General features: G+C 58.9%; 4 protein-coding genes across 8 annotated transcripts; 1 reads left to right on the top strand and 3 right to left on the bottom strand.

The window, feature by feature from the left end:
• Positions 1–100: 100 nt before the first annotated feature.
• TBL3 (transducin beta like 3) lies at positions 101–6,436 on the bottom strand. 3 transcript variants are annotated; one of them, XM_082432006.1, is made up of 22 exons: positions 6,291–6,436; positions 4,733–4,784; positions 4,557–4,652; positions 4,424–4,471; positions 4,178–4,340; positions 4,004–4,088; positions 3,740–3,910; positions 3,580–3,655; positions 3,414–3,507; positions 3,147–3,328; positions 2,913–3,054; positions 2,754–2,812; positions 2,567–2,670; positions 1,942–2,089; positions 1,626–1,856; positions 1,482–1,552; positions 1,242–1,398; positions 1,104–1,162; positions 747–850; positions 574–645; positions 327–485; positions 101–243 (listed from the first exon to the last, which is right to left on the bottom strand). In XM_082432006.1, exons 1-22 carry the CDS (start codon positions 6,329–6,331, stop codon positions 134–136), a joined length of 2,424 nt encoding a protein of 807 aa, XP_082288132.1. In that variant the 5' UTR covers positions 6,332–6,436; the 3' UTR covers positions 101–133. The 3 variants fall into 3 exon arrangements, with proteins under 3 accessions (XP_082288132.1, XP_082288133.1, XP_082288134.1); XM_082432007.1 differs by having other exon boundaries at positions 4,178–4,319; XM_082432008.1 differs by lacking the exons at positions 1,104–1,162; positions 1,242–1,398.
• Positions 6,437–6,549: 113 nt separating this feature from the next.
• RNF151 (ring finger protein 151) lies at positions 6,550–11,277 on the bottom strand. Of its 2 annotated transcripts, none has more exons than XM_082432042.1 (4): positions 11,007–11,277; positions 9,012–10,837; positions 8,587–8,683; positions 6,550–7,829 (listed from the first exon to the last, which is right to left on the bottom strand). In XM_082432042.1, the coding sequence occupies exons 2-4, from the start codon at positions 9,218–9,220 to the stop codon at positions 7,347–7,349; spliced, it is 789 nt and encodes a 262-aa protein (XP_082288168.1). In that variant the 5' UTR covers positions 9,221–10,837; positions 11,007–11,277; the 3' UTR covers positions 6,550–7,346. The 2 variants fall into 2 exon arrangements, with proteins under 2 accessions (XP_082288168.1, XP_082288167.1); XM_082432041.1 differs by having other exon boundaries at positions 11,114–11,277.
• Positions 11,278–11,409: 132 nt separating this feature from the next.
• RPS2 (ribosomal protein S2) lies at positions 11,410–13,363 on the top strand. Its single transcript, XM_082432035.1, has 7 exons — positions 11,410–11,745; positions 11,834–11,923; positions 12,062–12,169; positions 12,426–12,599; positions 12,680–12,839; positions 13,059–13,150; positions 13,245–13,363. Exons 1-7 carry the CDS (start codon positions 11,551–11,553, stop codon positions 13,323–13,325), a joined length of 900 nt encoding a protein of 299 aa, XP_082288161.1. The 5' UTR covers positions 11,410–11,550; the 3' UTR covers positions 13,326–13,363.
• A 251-nt stretch (positions 13,364–13,614) lies between these two features.
• Positions 13,615–16,392, bottom strand: NDUFB10 (NADH:ubiquinone oxidoreductase subunit B10). 2 transcript variants are annotated; one of them, XM_082432043.1, is made up of 4 exons: positions 16,138–16,392; positions 14,637–14,790; positions 14,039–14,178; positions 13,615–13,775 (listed from the first exon to the last, which is right to left on the bottom strand). In XM_082432043.1, the coding sequence occupies exons 1-4, from the start codon at positions 16,283–16,285 to the stop codon at positions 13,672–13,674; spliced, it is 546 nt and encodes a 181-aa protein (XP_082288169.1). In that variant the 5' UTR covers positions 16,286–16,392; the 3' UTR covers positions 13,615–13,671. The 2 variants fall into 2 exon arrangements, with proteins under 2 accessions (XP_082288169.1, XP_082288170.1); XM_082432044.1 differs by having other exon boundaries at positions 14,637–14,775; positions 16,138–16,389.
• Positions 16,393–16,533: the final 141 nt, after the last annotated feature.

The raw sequence follows: 16,533 nt of genomic DNA, 5'->3' as shown, positions 1-16,533 counted from the left end.
CAGAGAGTGGGGGTGGGGCTGGCTGGTGGGCCCAGCCTCAGGCTGGCCCAGGCAGTGGTCCAGGACCTGGGGTGAGACAAAGCCCAGACAGACACAGGGAGCTGAGATAGCAAAGTACATGTTTTGGTGTGTTTCAGAGGGCCACGGGGGCCGCGGGGAGGGTGGGCAGCTTCATGTTGTGCCATAGGAAGTCCAGGAAGGTGGCTGCTTGCAGCATCCGGCTGAGCCGTTGAAAGTGCCGCTCTGGGGGAGGACAGCAGGCGATCAGGGTAGGTGGAGTCTGGCTGGACAGCCCCCTGCGCCCACCCGGGGCTGGGCCTACATACCAGTGTAGGGCAGCAGGGCCTCAAGTGAGGCCCGCACACCGTCGTAGGCCAGCAGCTCTTCCGGGGCCTCATGCCGCAGGAGCACGCCCAGCACGGCCTGGGCTTCGTGGCAGTGCCGTGAGTTGGTGTTCCACGTGACACAGAAGCGCAGCAAGGCCTCTGTGGGTGACGGGGACCGTCAGACCTGCCTGCTGGGCCACCCCAGCCTTACTAGGCACCATCCAGCCCCGACCTGCCCGCCCCAGACCTTTCTGATCTCGCCGCAGTTGGAGCACCGTGGCTTCCAGCTTCTCGCAGGACTCGGGGTCCCTTTGGATAGCTACGGGAGGAGGAGAGAGGAGACTGAGCCCTGGGGAAGGGGCACCAAGGACCCGAGAGACTACCCCCCGCCCCGCCTGTCTGGCCCGAGGCAGCACTGACCCTGGATGACAGTCAGCACAGTGTGGGGCCGGTCTAGAGAGATGGCCAGGCCCAGCGCCCGCAGGTACCGCTTCTCGTGTAGCAGGTTGTCCAGTTCTTGCTGCCTGGTGGGGGAAGGAGGGGACAGGACCACTCGGGGACCTGGCTAGGGCTGAAGGCAGAGCCATCAGGGGCTGGCTGAGGAGTCTGCAGCCCGGGCCTGAGCACCCGCTGGGGGTGAGCTGTGTTGCTGCTCCGAGCCTCGGTTTCCCCAAGATATAGAGAGAAGGGACGCTAATGTGCCCTACTCCAAGGGGCGGGGGTGGTGCTAACGCATGGGACTTGCCGAGCAGGGTTGGGTGGAGACCCCCAACTCACTTGACCACCTGCTCCTCTCTCTTGGCCTGCTCCTCTGCCTGCTCCGCCTCGGTCACATCCTGGGGTCAGACTGGGGTCAGACTGGCACACCCACGCTGTCCTGCCCACTGTCCCCCCACCTCACCCCAGGCCACACACCTTCCAGAGGATGACACAAGAGTCGCTGGCGCCAGTGAGGGCATGGTCATCCAGCCGGCTGCAGTGCAGCCCCCAGACCTTGTCCTCGTGGGCGTCCAGCGTCCTCACACACTCATTGTTCTTGATGGTCCAGAGCTTCACGAGCCCATCAGAGCCGCTGGGTTCAGGATTGGGAGGGGGCTCAGCCCTGGGGCCTGCCCCCAGCTCACCCCTAACCCTGCCCCGCCCTCACCCACTCACCTGGACAGCAGCTGTGTGCCGCGACTCACAAAGGCCACCTTCAGCACAGAAGCATCATGTCCCTCGAATGTCTGCAGGGTGAGGAGAGGGGAGGTGTGAGGTGTCACCAGGTGGGGGGCCAGGCCTGGGCTGAGGGCGGCTTACCTTGAGGCAACTGAAGTCCTGCAGTGCCCAGAGCTTGACGGTGCCATCGGCCGAGGCCGTAGCCAACACCTGGTCCATGGGCGAAAACTGGACACACCAGAGGCCACGCCGGTGGCCCGAGAAGACGCCCAGCAACTGGCACTGTGGCAGGGCCCAGAGTTTGGCCGTGCGGTCCTGTGACCCCGTGGCCAGCAGCTTGTCGTTGGGGGCAATGGCCACACTGTTGATGTCCTGGTGGTGGGAGCAGGCAGCAGCTCAGATCCCCATCCCAGCAAGGGCCCTGCTACGACCCCACCTGTGTGCTGCGTGCGGTCACCTTGTCGTGGCAGTGCTGTGTGGTCTGGGCCTGTAGGAGGACAGGGCCACCATCGGGGCCTGTGCTCTTGGATGGCAGGGCTTCAGGGAGGGGCCACAGCTTCACAGTGCAGTCCTGGCTGCCCGTCACCAGGAAGGTCTCCTTCAGCCTGAGGCCCGATTTGGGGGAGAGGGAGACACCTACTGAGCCCTGGCCAGACCTGTCTGCAGCGCACCACAGCTCAGGCCTGTCAGACCCTGGTCCAAACCAGAAAGACTGTCCCGGAATGTGAACTAATGTGCCACCGCCTGAACACCTCTGGGACCACCTGCTTCCACTCGAGTCTGCACTGCCTGCCCTCAGTGCTGTCAAACCTGGGGACTTGGTCCCAGCAATGGGAGCCCCAGGCCTAAAGAGCACCCTCTCCCCCTGGACGCTGCTTAGTGTCATCGTCCCTGGTCTAACACCCCCCTCCCCTTTTAACCACACAACCTTAAGATCACTTCTTAGGAACCTCCTACAGTAGCATCTGGGGATGCCCCAGCCCCTGTCCTCTAGTCCACATTCCTGGGCTGGAGACTCAGAAAGCAAGGCGAAACCTGCCTCTGCCTCCATGACACCCCGGACCCCAGCCCTGAACCGCTACCTTGAGCAACAAATGGTGCCCACGCTGTGTGTGTGTCCAGAGCCCTGAGCCACACAGGCCACCTTGCCCGCCTTGTTCATCCTCCAGACGCAGATGCTCTGATCCTGGGGATGGGATGGGTGACGAGAGGCTGGGCTGGGCTTCCCGACCCGGGGCCCTGTCCCCCCCACCTCTCGTGGTGCTTCACCTTGGCACAACTAACGAAGAGCCACCCCTTCCGGAACACATCTAGGGCCAGCACAATGTCTAGAAAAAGGTGGAGAGGACATGACTAGAGAACAGTTGTGGCAAGGCGGGGCAATCCAGTCCTGGGTGAAGTCCGGGGGCGCTGGCCTGGCGCCCTCACCTGTGTGGCCGTGGAGAATCTGGCAGGCGGATGTCTGCAGCTCAAATACTTTCAGGCAGGGGCTGTTAGAGGCCACCACAACGTGGGAATCCTCGGGCCCGAGGAACCGGACGTCCAACACCTCCTCACTGTAGCCGGCAAACTGTGGGGGCGGGAGGGACACAGGCCGGGGCCTGTGTGAGTGGAGGGGTGGCATCCTGGGCTGTGGGCCAAGCAGGGGCAGTACTTGCTCACCTGTTTCTGCAGCTGCAGGGAGCGGGCCTCATAGAGCAGCAGGTTGTGGTCGGCAGTGACGCTGAGGAGCAGGCCAGCGGCTCGGGCCAGGGTGCAGTGGGTCAGCTCCTGCCCGGGGCCTGGCAGCTGCTGTTGTGCATGGACACACTGCCCAGAGGCCGCCTCCCACACGCGCAGCGTGCCTGTGTGGGGACAAGGGCCGCTGGGACTCACAGGTCCACAGGCCTCCCTTACTCCTGTTGCCTGCCCTGGCCTGGCCCCACCCACCTTGGTCTCCAGCTGTCAGGAAGTGCAGGCCCGCAGACTTCACACCCAGCTCCGGTGCCGGCTCCTCTGGCAACAGAACCGCAGCCTCCACACTCTGAGGACGAGCAGGTCAGAGGTGGCAGCCCCACCTTCCACCCTGCCCCACTCACTGGCCCTGGTGCCCCACCTCAAACACCGGCACGGTCCTCGTGGCCTGGAGGCTCTGCAGGTCCCAAACAATGCAGATCTTGTCACGGCCTGAGCTGGGGGTAAACAGCCACCTCAGTTCCCGAGTCTCAGCTGTGGCCCTCCCTTTCCTGCCAAGGCCTGGGTGGCTGGCCACTGACCTGAGCATGGTGTGACCATCGGCACTGAAAGTCAGAGAAGTGACAGCGCTGTAGTGGGCAGTCAGCATGGCCAGGCACGACTGCTCCTGCAGCGACCACACGCGGATGCTGGTGTCTGCGGCTGAGGAGAAGAGGAGCAGGCGTGCGGGGTCCGGGTGGAAGGCCACCAAACTGCAGGCAGGTGGGGTGGGGCTGATGAGCTGTGCCACCCTGACTGTGACACCCCACCCACACACCCTCCCTCCCTCCTCCACCCCTACTCACTGTATGACGCCCGGTGAGCCCCGAAAGTGGTGTGTCCCATAGTGCCGCACGACATCCCAGACACGCACGGCCCCATCACAGCCGCCTGTGGGAATGTATTTGAGGTGCGGGGGCTGTATGCCCAAAGCCCCCTGCCTGGCTCTAGCCGGCCCCTCTACCCAGCTGGGGTCCTACCTGTGGCTAACAGCGTGGAGGTGGGGTCGAAGGCCATGGTGGCCACAGGGGCTGTGTGTATTGCCTTCCACAGGCGGGTGATGCTGCCCTCTTGCCAGGCCCACTGAGCCAGCAGCAGTGCCCGGCTGGCTGTCACCAGCACCTGGGGGAGCATGCAGTTCAGCTGGGGGCAGAGGCATGGACCCCGTCCTCATCAACTCTGGATGGGAGGTACCGGAGCCCACCTCTTGTCCCGGTCCCATATACCTTGTCATCGGGGCTGAGATCAAAGGCAGTGATGTCCTCCTGGTCCTCCTGGGGCAAGAGTGAACGCACAGGGTGCCATGAGAATAGGCTGCCCCCCCACCAGCCCCTTACCCTGACCCTCCCCTGCCCGCACCTGCTCCAGGCTCTGCAGCATAGTCCCTGAGGCCACATCCAGGATGTTGACTCTGGTGCCACAGACACAGAAGAGGTGCTGCCCAGTCTGATCCAGCTAGTGACAAAGGGGTCTCAGTCAAGGCAACACTTTTCAGCCCCTGCCTGCCCCACCACTCTGCTCCCCTGGGCCAGTACCTGCACCTTCCCGCCCTTGTAGAAAGGCTCGATCTTGCGCTCGACAGCATAACTGGAGGAAAGACGGGGAGAGAGTGAACCACCCACCCCTTGGTCCTCAGTGCCCAGCCCTGCGCTAGGTGCTCTCCCAGAGATCAACCCAATAGGGCCCTACCCTTGAAGAGTTCCTGGGTAACAGCAGGGATGCAGGGGACATGAGGGAGGGAGAGTGACGAGCTCTTCTACTGTTCCTTTCTTTAACTCTCTCAGCTGTACTGTGAGGTGGGTGTTGGTACCCCCATGTTACAGAAGATTTGGGACCCTGGGCTGGTCCGTGATCCACACGGGTTCCAGGGCAGTCCAAGTCTTCCCAGAGACTCCCCAGTATGGAGGAACCCAGGCCTTGGGGGCCCCCTGCTGGCCATGAGAGGCCAGGCTGAGATACCAGCCCAGAGCGACATTCTCTTCAACATCTTCCTCAACATTTTCATCTCTGAGGTCCAGCCTGCCCCTTCCCCAAGCCTGGCTCCTTCCTCCATCCCACTCTCTGAGCAGATTCTCATTTCAGCAAAGCTGTCAGGCTGTCCTCTCCCCTCCCTCTCGGATACTTCCATGCTGGTCCAAGCCACTGCACTCTCCTCTCCGGGGAGCTGCTCCAGCCTCTTCACTTGGTCCCTATCACTCTCTCAAACCCTGCTCCCAGAGAGGCCTTCTAGAACATAACTCTGTTCATGTCATCCCCCTGCCTTAAAGCCCTCCGCTCTCCTTACACGTTTACAAGACCCTGCCTCGACGGGTGTCTCCTGACTCTTTGTGTTCACACGGGCTGTTCCCTGTATGTGGCCTGGGTCTCTCTTCCCGAATTTCAAAGGTGCCTGGCTGACTCCGGTGGAGGAAGCCTGACAGCCAAGATGAAACGGAGCCCCCCTGAACCCACTCGACCGTCCAACAGATGGTCTTGGCATCAGGGCTTCCCCTTGCTAATGCGTATCACAGGCCCTGATAGAAACGATTTGCTTAATATGTTTATCCCACCAGACTGCTGCACAAGGCAGTCTGTCTAGTCCCGGGCACTGAGCACTGAGATGTTCAGCATAAGTTTGGGGGTTGAAAAAGCACGGGATTGAGGGCTTCCTGACCACGGAGGACCAGCCCATCTCCTGACCTCTCTTCCTGCTCCCCGGAGAAGAGGGACAGCAGATGAAACCCCCCCAGGCCGCCTGCCCCAGAGGTGGTTCTTCTCCCGCTACCTGAGCACTGGGGAGTCCCGCTCCCGTCTAGGACCAGCCTCGACCTGTGCTCAGTTCGCCCTTTCCTCCCTCTCTGGGATTTCTTGTCCCCCTCCCCCTCCCCAAACCGGCTCCAAGTTTAAGTAGCGGAAGCCAGCTGCACCCGGCGGGACTTCAGTGCCCGCCCTCCGAGAGCAGTCAGTGCCGGCTCTCCCGCGAGGACGCCGCGGGCCTGTCCGTATACAGCCCTCACCCCCTCCCCAAACCGAATGGGTGCAGGACCCACGCCAGGCGCCTTGGCTACTCCGGCTGCGAAGCCGGCTCCCTCCCCCGGCGGCGCCCCGGCTCACTTGGACTTAAAGCGGCCCACTCCGGCCGCCGCCTCCGCCATGTCGCCACTGTCGCCGCCGCCGCCGCCGCCGCGTGAAGGAGACCTGGGCGCCACACCACACTGTCGGCGCCGGGAGATGGCGTCACAGCGGGCAACTACTGTGACGTCACCAGCGCTACGGCCTCGGCGACATCTTTGCTGTGGGCAGCGGAGCGGCGTCAGGAAGCGGAAGATGGCAGAAGCGTTTCCGGCCTAGAGGGCTGGCTGTAGAACAACGTGGAAGCGGCTGGGGCCGACTGGCAGCGTGCTGGGGTCTCCAGCTGCCTGTCATTTAAAAAGGTATTCGGGAACTTCCCTAGTGGCTCAGTGGTTAACAATCCGCCTGCCACTGCAGGAGATATGAGTTCGAACCCTGGTCCGGGAAGTTAAACCCCTGCGCCAGAACTACTGAGCCTGCGCTCTAGAGCCCGCCAGCCACAACTACTGAAGCCTGTGCGCCTAGAGCCCGTGCTACGCAACAAGAGAAGCCACTGCAGTGAGAAGCCCGCTCACCGCAAGAAGAGTAGACCCGGCTCGCCACAGCAAAAGGCTGTGCACATTTTTATTTATAAATAAATAAATGTATTTTAAAAAAGCAGAAAAGGTATTCGTAGGAAATGTTTACTAAAGTAATCCCAAGACTCCTGCCCCCTTGGCATTCTGGGATTTGGGGCAAGAGTGGTCAGGTGTGGTGAGTTAGAAGATAGAGCCTGTGAACCGGGCTCTGCCTTAGGGCTTCCGGTATAGTATGAGAAATATCGCAGGTAAATTAATAAATTGGGTGATTTCAGAGTCGTTCAAATATTCATTGAGCACATTCCACGTGCAAAGCACTGTTCTAGGCACTTGGGAGACACCAGAGAAGCCGGTGAGCCAGTGTGAAGAACTGGTGGGAAAGAACTTGGAAAGGTCCAGGGAAACAGGCCAAGATGTCCCTTTCAGATGAGGTAATGCCTGGAGGGGGAGGCGTGAGGCCAGCAAGCACAGCGGTGGTGAGGCGGCCAGGCCTGGGCTCTGCGTTTATTTACTCCCCTACTTACAAGGTAGCTTGGCCCTGGGCCCCCCACATTTCAGCCCCAATGCTGCCTTCTGGGGGGGCCTCAGCCTCCTCTTGCGGGGCGCCCAAGAGCAGGCCGTCATCTTCCAGGAACTCTCCGAGCTGGGCCAGCTGCCGGCGGATGAGGTTGGCAGACCGGTACACCTTGCGAATGCGCTGTAGCAGGCACAGCACCAGGGTCCGGCAGCGCTCCTGGCGCTGGCACCAGGCCTCGCGCAGCTCACGGTAGCAGTTGTGGCTTGCGCGTTCGGCCGGGCCCAGGGTGGCCCCGCAGCCCAGGGGGCAGCGCTGATGGGCACCATGCTGGCAATTCTGCCGGTGCTCGGCCAGGTTCCCACGAGGCACCTGCGACGTGCACCCCTCGTTGGGACAGGCCATCAGCTCGAAAGGGCATGAGTCCTGGTGCCCCTTCCGATGGGCCAGGGGGCATGTCACCAGGCAGCCAGCTTCGGCGTTCTTGCACTGGGGGTGGAGGAGAGCATCGTGTGAGCCAAACCAGGTGAGACACTGCCAGCCATGAGCCGGCCGCCCCCCATAGAATCCTCCATCCATGGCATTCCACTGAGCAGGAACCACTGAACTGGGAGCCTCCCAAGCTCTTATGTACCACTGGCTTGGTGGAGAGAGGGAAACAGTGGAGCAAATGCTTGGAGGTGGGAAAAATCTAGATCTCTGAGAGGAGGGGGGGGACAGGACCTGAGGTTTAGAGAACAGGGAGTTACATGGTCTGGTGGATTGTTTGTATGCCAGGTTTTTTTTTTTGGTTCCACTGTGTGGCTTGTGGGATCTTAGTTCCCCGACCAGGGATTGAACCTGAGCCATGGCAGTGAAAGCACTGAATCCTAACCACTAGACCATGAGGGAACTGCCCAGTCAGGTTTTTTTAAAAAAAAATCTCAATTTCCCCATCTATAAAACTACGGGGCTGGAGAGTAATGGGCAGCACAACAGACACTCCATCCTCTATAATCCCCATTTTATAGCTGGGGCTCCTGGAGCTCAGAAAGGTTAGGTAACATGCCCAAAGTCACACAGCAAGTAAGCGGTAGAGAAGTGACTCAAATTCAGCCAAGTCTGATGACTTCAAGGAGGGCAGTCTGTTGGTGTAGAAACCCTCAGTTCTGAGGATGGGATTCTTTTCAACCCCTCTTCTGGCTCTGCGCCCCACCCCTACAGGGGTGAGGAGGGTAGGGTGGTGGGAGTGGGTGTTTTGAGCTACCTTGACTTCCAGGCGGCCAATGATCTTCCGGAGTTTATTCACATGGACCATCTTTTTCTGTGTCACCTCTTTCCTGCAGCACGGACAGGTCTTTTGTCTAGGAGACATGAGTGGGGGTGATTGTTGGGAGTGGGAGGAGAGCAAGTGGCAGCAACATGCCTCCCCTGGTGGTCCCTCCTTCTCTTTAGTTGGAAGAGACATAAGAGGGCTTTATAGGGAGCTCTCAGCTCTGAGGCTGGGGCTAAGGGCTGCAGATACCACAGGGCGACCAGACTCACATACATTAGTGTCCCAGGAGATTTGGCAGCTGAACTTTATGGCCGTCATGACCCAGTGCTTGGCTGACCTTCCTCTCTGTTCTGGGCCCCAGGTATGGCTCCCAGCCCCACCCCTGCCCTCCCAGCCTTTTGGGTGCCCAGTAGCACCTGGCTAGCCACGGGAGGATGCACTTCTTGCAGAAGATGTGGCTGCATGGCAACCTCATCGGCCTCTTGAGAACTCCATGGCAGACAGAGCACAGGAAGTTGCAGTCGGGAGGGCTGGCGAAGAGGTTGAGATCATACCCGCCACTCTGCAAAGGCCAGGCCAGCATCAGGGTCTGGCTGGGACCAGGATCTGGCTCCCCACTCCACATGCCCAGAGAAGGACCCCAGGAAGCTTTGGGTGGGAGGTGGGCCACATGAGAGCCCCAAGTGGAGGGCTGGGTCAGCACCCACTTTGAGGTGACAGCGGTGAGGGTCAAGACCCCCCATGACTACCAACCTCCAGCTGTAGAAGCTGGCCTTGGCCTGGAGTTAACACTTGCCCAGAGGGACTTCCCTGATGGCACAGTGGATAAGAATCTGTGCTCCCAATGCAGGGGGCCCGGGTTCGATCCCTGGTCAGGGAACTAGATCCCACATGCATGCTGCAACTAAGAGTTCTCAAGCCTCAACTAAGGAGCCCGTGAGCCACAACTAAGACCCAGTGCAACCAAATAAATAAATACTATTTAAAAAAAAAAAAGACTTGGCCAGAGCCCTCTGAAAGGTTTCCGTGTCCTATTTGGGAGCTTGTACCCCACTGTGCACATCATCTTAGTGAGGAATGGGGTCCAGCTCTGGACAGGTCTAAAAGCTCACCATGATCTCTGTCTGGATGGCAGCTCCACTGACCGCTGGGGCTCAGGAACCCCCATTTCATAGCAGGAGCAGGCTGACATCACAGTGGCATTGTCCAGCTCAGGCCAATCACAGCCCTGGCCCAGGGCACCACCTGGCTCTTGCTCCCCTCTCAAGAGTCTCGGGGCAGCCCAGACCCGGCATAGGTCTCTGGAGCCCCTGCCTTGCCTCTGCCTTTGGGGTGGCTGACAGCCATCTTCAAATAGCACTAAGGCTGGAACCAAGCTTCCAGGGGCTACTTCCCCAAAGATGAGGCTCCAGCAGGAGTGCAGGGACTGTTCCCCTCTCCTTCCTCAAATAGGCTGCCCAGGTAGCCAGACCCCCAAGAGCTCAGGGGGTTTAGACATTGACTCATCACCAGATCTCTTAGGATCAGAGACCTATGGCGCTAGCTCCAGGGTACAGACCAGGAGTGAGGATCAGATTTCCGTGGTACCGCAGCAGGAGCCTAGCATGTGGGAGAGCCTCCCAGAGCAGGTAGGCTGACCGCCTGGGTAGGCCTATGAGGAAAGATGTAGGGAAACCAATTTCCATGTGTGAGGCACAGAACAGAGAACTGCAGTTTCAATACCACTGAGTGTTGAGCTCATCAAATCCTAAAGGCCCTAACCCTTTCCTGAGAGCAGTAGGGAGCCACTGCAAGCCTCTGAGCTGCAAGTCTTACACTCCCACCCTTGTTAGTGTTTTGCTGACTCAGCCTGACTCATCTCAAGCTCAAGGTACTTTACATGCTGATGTAGAAGATACGGGCTGTGGGTAGAAATAATATGGTTTCAAACCTGGCTCTGCCGCTTTTGGAGGGTGGGATCTTAGAAATCACCTGCCAACCTCCAAAACCGGGTTCTACCCCTGCGTGGCATCCAAAGCAGAGTTGAGCTGGCCTGGAAGAGGTGTCCCACAAAGGTCTCTCCTCCACAGCACACCTCGGTCCCCACGTCAGCAGATGCGTTTTCCAGGACGGTAGTCGGGGGATCAAGAACACCCACACACGGATGAATTAGATCAACAGCTTTATTGAAAAACGAAAGCAGAGCCCCCCTTCCCCCGCGGTCATGGCGTCGTCGGCCTCAGGCTCTGAGCATCCAGGTATCCTGCGTGTAGAAGACGAGATCAGGGATCAGGTACCAGAGTCCAGAACATGAGAGCGGCCGCAACCGAGCCCGGAGCGGCGGCGCGTGTCGGGGCCTGGGTTTCACCTCCCCACACGGAGGAGCGGGCGGTGAGCTGAGGCCCCCGGTGGCTCTGGGCGCCGAGTCTCACCTGCGGCCACGGCCAAAGCCTCAGGTGATTTTCAACCAACGCCGATCTCCCAATCACCCAACAGCACCGCAAAGTGCCAGACCGAAGCACCTTCTGAACAGACCTACCTGCAGCCAGAGAATACGAGGTAGAGGCCGAGCAGGCCCCTTATAGCAGCGTCCCAGTCGCGCAGATTCCGGGGCCGCACAGACGCAGGCACTCGCAGAGCTCGGCGGGGGCGGGGCCCCTCGGAGCCAATCACAGGCTGTTTTATAGGCCCTTGGAGCAAGAGCGATTGGGGTGGGACAGCCGAGATCTCGCGGCGCTTGGCGCTATATAAAGACTCCCTTGGGGGCAGCTTCCTTCTTTTTTTCCCTAAAAACACGTGAGTATCTGCGTTAGTAGCGGCGGCCGGTGGGCCTGGGCGGTGGGAATCCGCCGCCATCGGCCAGGGTCCGGGCTTGTGCGCCCGTGCTCTGGGGCTGAAGCCCGGCCTGGGCGCCCGAGGCGTCCGTAGATGCCAGGGCCTCACTGACTGGCTGGTTCTTGTTACTCTTTTTAGCAAATGGCGGATGACGCCGGTGCTGCGGGAGGGCCCGGAGGCCCCGGAGCCCCCGGAGGCCCCGGGGGCCCTGGCATGGGAGGCCGTGGTGGCTTCCGCGGAGGCTTCGGCAGCGGCGTCCGGGGCCGGGGCCGGGGTCGCGGTCGGGGCCGGGGCCGAGGCCGCGGAGCTCGCGGAGGCAAGGCCGAGGACAAGGAGGTAGGTCTGCGCTATGCGCGTGAGGCGGGCCCTTGGACGGCACCGGGAAGGCGGTCCTGGGCACCTGCTGCGCCTTTTCCTCTTCCAGTGGCTCCCCGTCACCAAGCTGGGCCGCTTGGTCAAGGACATGAAGATCAAGTCCCTGGAGGAGATCTATCTCTTTTCTTTGCCCATCAAGGTAAACATAGGTTTTTTTTTTTTTGGGTGGGGCCTTGGCCTGGGGTCGAGGGAGCTTTGTCATTGGTTGGACATTGAGGGGGTCCTAGGCTCCACCTTTGGTTTTATTAAACAGTTTTGTCACATTTTTTTCTTGTAGGAATCTGAGATCATTGACTTTTTCTTGGGGGCATCTCTCAAAGACGAGGTTTTGAAGATTATGCCTGTGCAAAAGCAGACCCGTGCTGGCCAGCGGACCAGGTTCAAGGTAACCCAGCCATCTTATTTTCCTAGGCTGTTTCTACCAAAGGTTTTTGTGAGACTCTCTCAGCTCTGCATGGTTGCACTTGTCTTCACGCGTGTGACTTTCGTAATGGGGAGAGAGAGAAAAGATCTCCTCAGGATCTCAGATAGGTCTCCTGGTGGCCAGTCTTTCCTTGAGGGGCACAACAGATCCTGTGCGGTTGGTGGCTACTGACGTTATGAAGGGCAGTGGACCACCAACCACGTCAGTCTCTTTGCAGGCGTTTGTCGCCATCGGGGATTACAACGGACATGTTGGTTTGGGTGTGAAGTGCTCTAAGGAGGTAGCCACTGCCATCCGTGGGGCCATCATTCTGGCCAAGCTCTCCATCGTCCCCGTGCGACGAGGCTACTGGGGGAACAAGATTGGCAAGCCCCATACTGTCCCTTGCAAGGTAGGCTGGATGGTGGTGCGTGGCAGGGCCTGCAGTGGTGCAGACTCTCCAGCCCATCTCCTGACTCTACCCCTTCCCAGGTGACTGGCCGCTGTGGGTCTGTGCTGGTGCGCCTCATCCCTGCCCCCAGGGGCACTGGCATCGTCTCAGCCCCTGTGCCCAAGAAGCTACTGATGATGGCCGGAATTGACGACTGCTACACCTCTGCCAGGGGCTGCACTGCAACGCTGGGCAACTTCGGTAGGTGGCCGACATGTAGACTCTGGCTTCTCTCAGCTCTGCTCAGTCACATCCTGTGTGTGGTTGGTGTATTTTGAGAGAGAGAGGAAGGCCCTCCTAATGCACGACAGACTGGCCCACAGTGGCCTTTCTGTTCCTAGGAGTGCGACAGCTTCTTGCTGTAACTGGGGGTTCATCTCAGGTTAGTTCACTAACCCTCTCCTATTTTCTCTTTTTCAGCCAAGGCCACTTTTGATGCCATTTCCAAGACCTACAGTTATCTCACTCCTGATCTCTGGAAAGAGACGGTGTTCACCAAGTCTCCGTATCAGGTACTGCCTGCCCCGCTACCCTGTTAGGCAGGCCGGGCAAAGCAAAGGGTAGCAGTCTGTTTGGTTACAACTGAAGCCTCTTTTATTTTTCTAGGAATTCACTGACCATCTTGTGAAGACCCACACCAGAGTTTCCGTGCAGAGGACCCAGGCTCCAGCTGTAGCCACCACATAGTTTTCTATAAGAAAAATAAAGTGATTGAAGCTAGTTTATATAGTTGTCTCATTTTTTTGGGGGGGGGCCATACCATGAAGCTTGTGGGATCTTCGTTTCCAGACCAGGGGTTGAACCCAGGCCCCCAGCAGTGAAAGTGCAGAGTCCCTAACCCGCTGGACCATCAGGGAACTCCCTATTCTCAAGTTTAGTGGTGGCTGAATTTGGAAGGGAAATGGGGCCGGTAAGATGAGAAATCTGAATAAAGCTTATCAGTGTGTCAAGGTTGGGGGCTAAAGATGACACCACAGAGATTCCATTACTCTTTATTTTAGCAACAGCGACACGTGAGGTGGTTCGAGCTGCCTCAGGCAGCAGCAGCCTCTTTGGCGGCTTTTCTCTCTGCCAGCATCCTCTGCTTCTGTTTTGCCAGGCACTTCCTGGCAGAATAATGGGCCCCCAGGTCATGATCTGGGAAAGAGATGGGGAGGGGAGTCATGGTCCATGATGGGAATTTGTGGTCTTTTCTCCACGCAGGGAGGGCTCAGGCGGCTAAGACAAGTTACTGAGCAGACAAGGGATGAGGTAAGGTGATTTTTTTCTACAACCACCAGAGACTGGGCTAATTAGCAAAATGTTTAGTACCCAGCTGTGTGGAGACTGGAAGGAGGACTGTGAAGTGAGGTGGCAGAAGCAGGAGTAGCTGGGGGCAGGCTGGGGTGGAGCTGACTCACAGCGGTCCTGGTAGGCCTTGGCCACCTGGGTGAACTGCTCCAGCTCCTTGGCACAGTTCTGCCTGTAGCTCTCACCTTCCCTCTGCTGACAGGCCTTTAGCCTTTCCTGGATAATGTTGACGATTTCCTGATCAACTTTGCTGAAAGGAAAATGAGAAAGATGGTGAACAACAGGGGTCCCCAACCCCCAGGGCCGTAGACCACTACGGTCCATGGCCTGTTAGGAACCGGGCTGCACAGCAGGAGGTGGGCGTTGGGTGGCAGGCGCGTGAGCCAGCGAAGCTTCATCTGCCACTCCCCGTCGCTCGCATTACTGTCTGAACCTCCCCCCCCATCGCCACCCTGTGGAAAAGCTGTCTTCCGTGAAACTGGTCCCTGGTGCCAAAAAGGTTGGGGACCGCTGGTCTAAGTCTATAAGGATTCCCTGTACTCGGAAAGTAAAATGAAGGCAGGGCCTGGGAGCCCTGTGGTCTGGCCCCTCCACCCCTAGATCTGGGTTGGCCACCATCTCATGGCATCGGGAGGGAATATGCTCATTGCACAGGGCTTTCAGTAGTATTCACTGACTAAAAGAAGAAGCCCAAGGGAGAGAACTTACTAGTCTCTTCTCCATTGCATTTCTGCTTCAAACATGCACAATATGTCCTTTTCCTTGCACTCAGTGATGTCCGGCACGCGGCGGAACTCACGGTGGTAGTAATAACACCTGTTCTTGGCATGCTGCCGCTCTATAAACTCTGCAAAGAGAAAACCTCAGGTGCAAAGAGAAAACCCCAAGTCCAAAGGCCCTATTGGTTTGGACAAGCCACAGTTTGAAAGGGCTTTTAGCTTTGTATTTCTCATAAGCCGTGGAAGAGGCAGGTTTCCCAAATGTTCTCAGCTTTTACAAAGACTGGCAATTGGACTCCCAAAGAAGAGGTGTGGGCTGGCAGACAGTCCTGGAAAGGACTGGGCTACAAATGGCAATGTCTACCGTTTATGGAGTTTCTTGTAAGCCAGGAACCACCCTGTGTTGCATAATACATTAACTCACTTTGTCCCCACGATAACCCTATGGGGGGCAGATCCTTTTCATTTACAGAGAGGAGACCCAGGCTCTCAGAGATGGCAGGATTCAGAGCCCGTTCTCTGCAAGCCCACACCCTGCTACAGTCCCTCCTGCCGGCCCAGCTCCCCCAGAGCACGGGGATTCCACTGTGGAGGCAAAGAGGCCCCAACAGGGAGCCACCAGCAGGGATTCCAGTCCCAGTTCTGCTACTGATGACCTTCCGGCCTCAACTTCCCCATGGGTAAATGAACAAGTTAGACCTAGTGAGATCTCATCCATCCAGACGTATACAAAACTTTCTAGAAAACTGCTATACAAAAGAGGGAGCAGATCCACTACTGTCTTTTCCAGACCTTGGGGCGGGGTGGGGTGGGGTGGGGGTGGTTCCTCCCCCGACAAAGAGCCACCAGAGCATGCTATGCACCCCAAATGTTCTGTTGTTGAACGAATGGATTGATTAATTAGGTGCATGAATGAATCGCCTGGCACTAGGGACTAAGGGCATTATGCTCTGCCTGCTGCACCACCAAGATGGCTGAACCACAAACTGGACAACGATGGTTTAAAACGTTCACCTAGTTTGGACCAGAGATGGCGGAATTTGGGCAGCTCTCAAGCGTGGGCACACACGCAGGGCAAGTTACAGCACACGTAGGTGGAAGGGGCCTCGGCCATCAGTGACCACCCGGGCCATTTTGCAGGCATGCAAAGGGTTGGGAGAACCCCTGTACCTCAACAGCCCTCTGTGACCGCCTGCTGTGCAAAACGCAGGATGCAAAGCGTGCAGGGAGAGTGGGATCTAACAAGCCTCAGGACGCAGATGACTTCGATCAGCAAACAGCCCCTAACATTTGAGAGAGGCCGGAGACCAGGGGTCCGTGGACGGCGGCTGGGGCCATACAGCAGTGAGGGCTCTTGGTGTGTGTGTGAGTTGGGGCGTCCCAAGAGGTGAGGCCTGGGGTGCAGTGGGGGTCCAGGCTGAGTGACGGGTGCGGGGGGCCCGGGAACAGTTGGGGGGCCCCGGGGCGCAAGGCCCGGCTGGGGCTCGTACCTCTCGCGAGGGTCACTGGCCGGTCCACGAGGAGGTCGAAAGCCTTCGTAAAATAGGTGATAGGGTTGGTCAGAGAGGTCTGCGGCGAGGGCGCCGGCGTGCGGCGCGGTGGCTCGGGGTACACGTTGTTGTCCCAGCTGTCCGGCATGGCGGCGGCGCGCGGCGGGCTCGACTCTCGGACGCGCTCCCGCGGCCTCCGCCTTGGTCCCGCGGCCTAGTTCGCCCGCACAGAGGACACCGGAGAGCGGCCGCGCCTGCGCAGGACGGCCGGCGCCCGCGAGGCACCATGGGACTTGTAGTTCGCCCCGCCTGCCCAAGTGTGGCCTCGGGAGATGCTTCGCAGTGCGAGCGCCCCCTCATGGGACCGCAGCGCCATTGTACACGCGACGAGCGCCT

Source organism: Balaenoptera physalus (assembly GCF_965194825.1).
Source record: "Balaenoptera physalus genome assembly, chromosome: 16".
NCBI lineage: Eukaryota > Metazoa > Chordata > Mammalia > Artiodactyla > Balaenopteridae > Balaenoptera > Balaenoptera physalus.
This window is presented reverse-complemented; position numbering and strand designations above follow the sequence as displayed.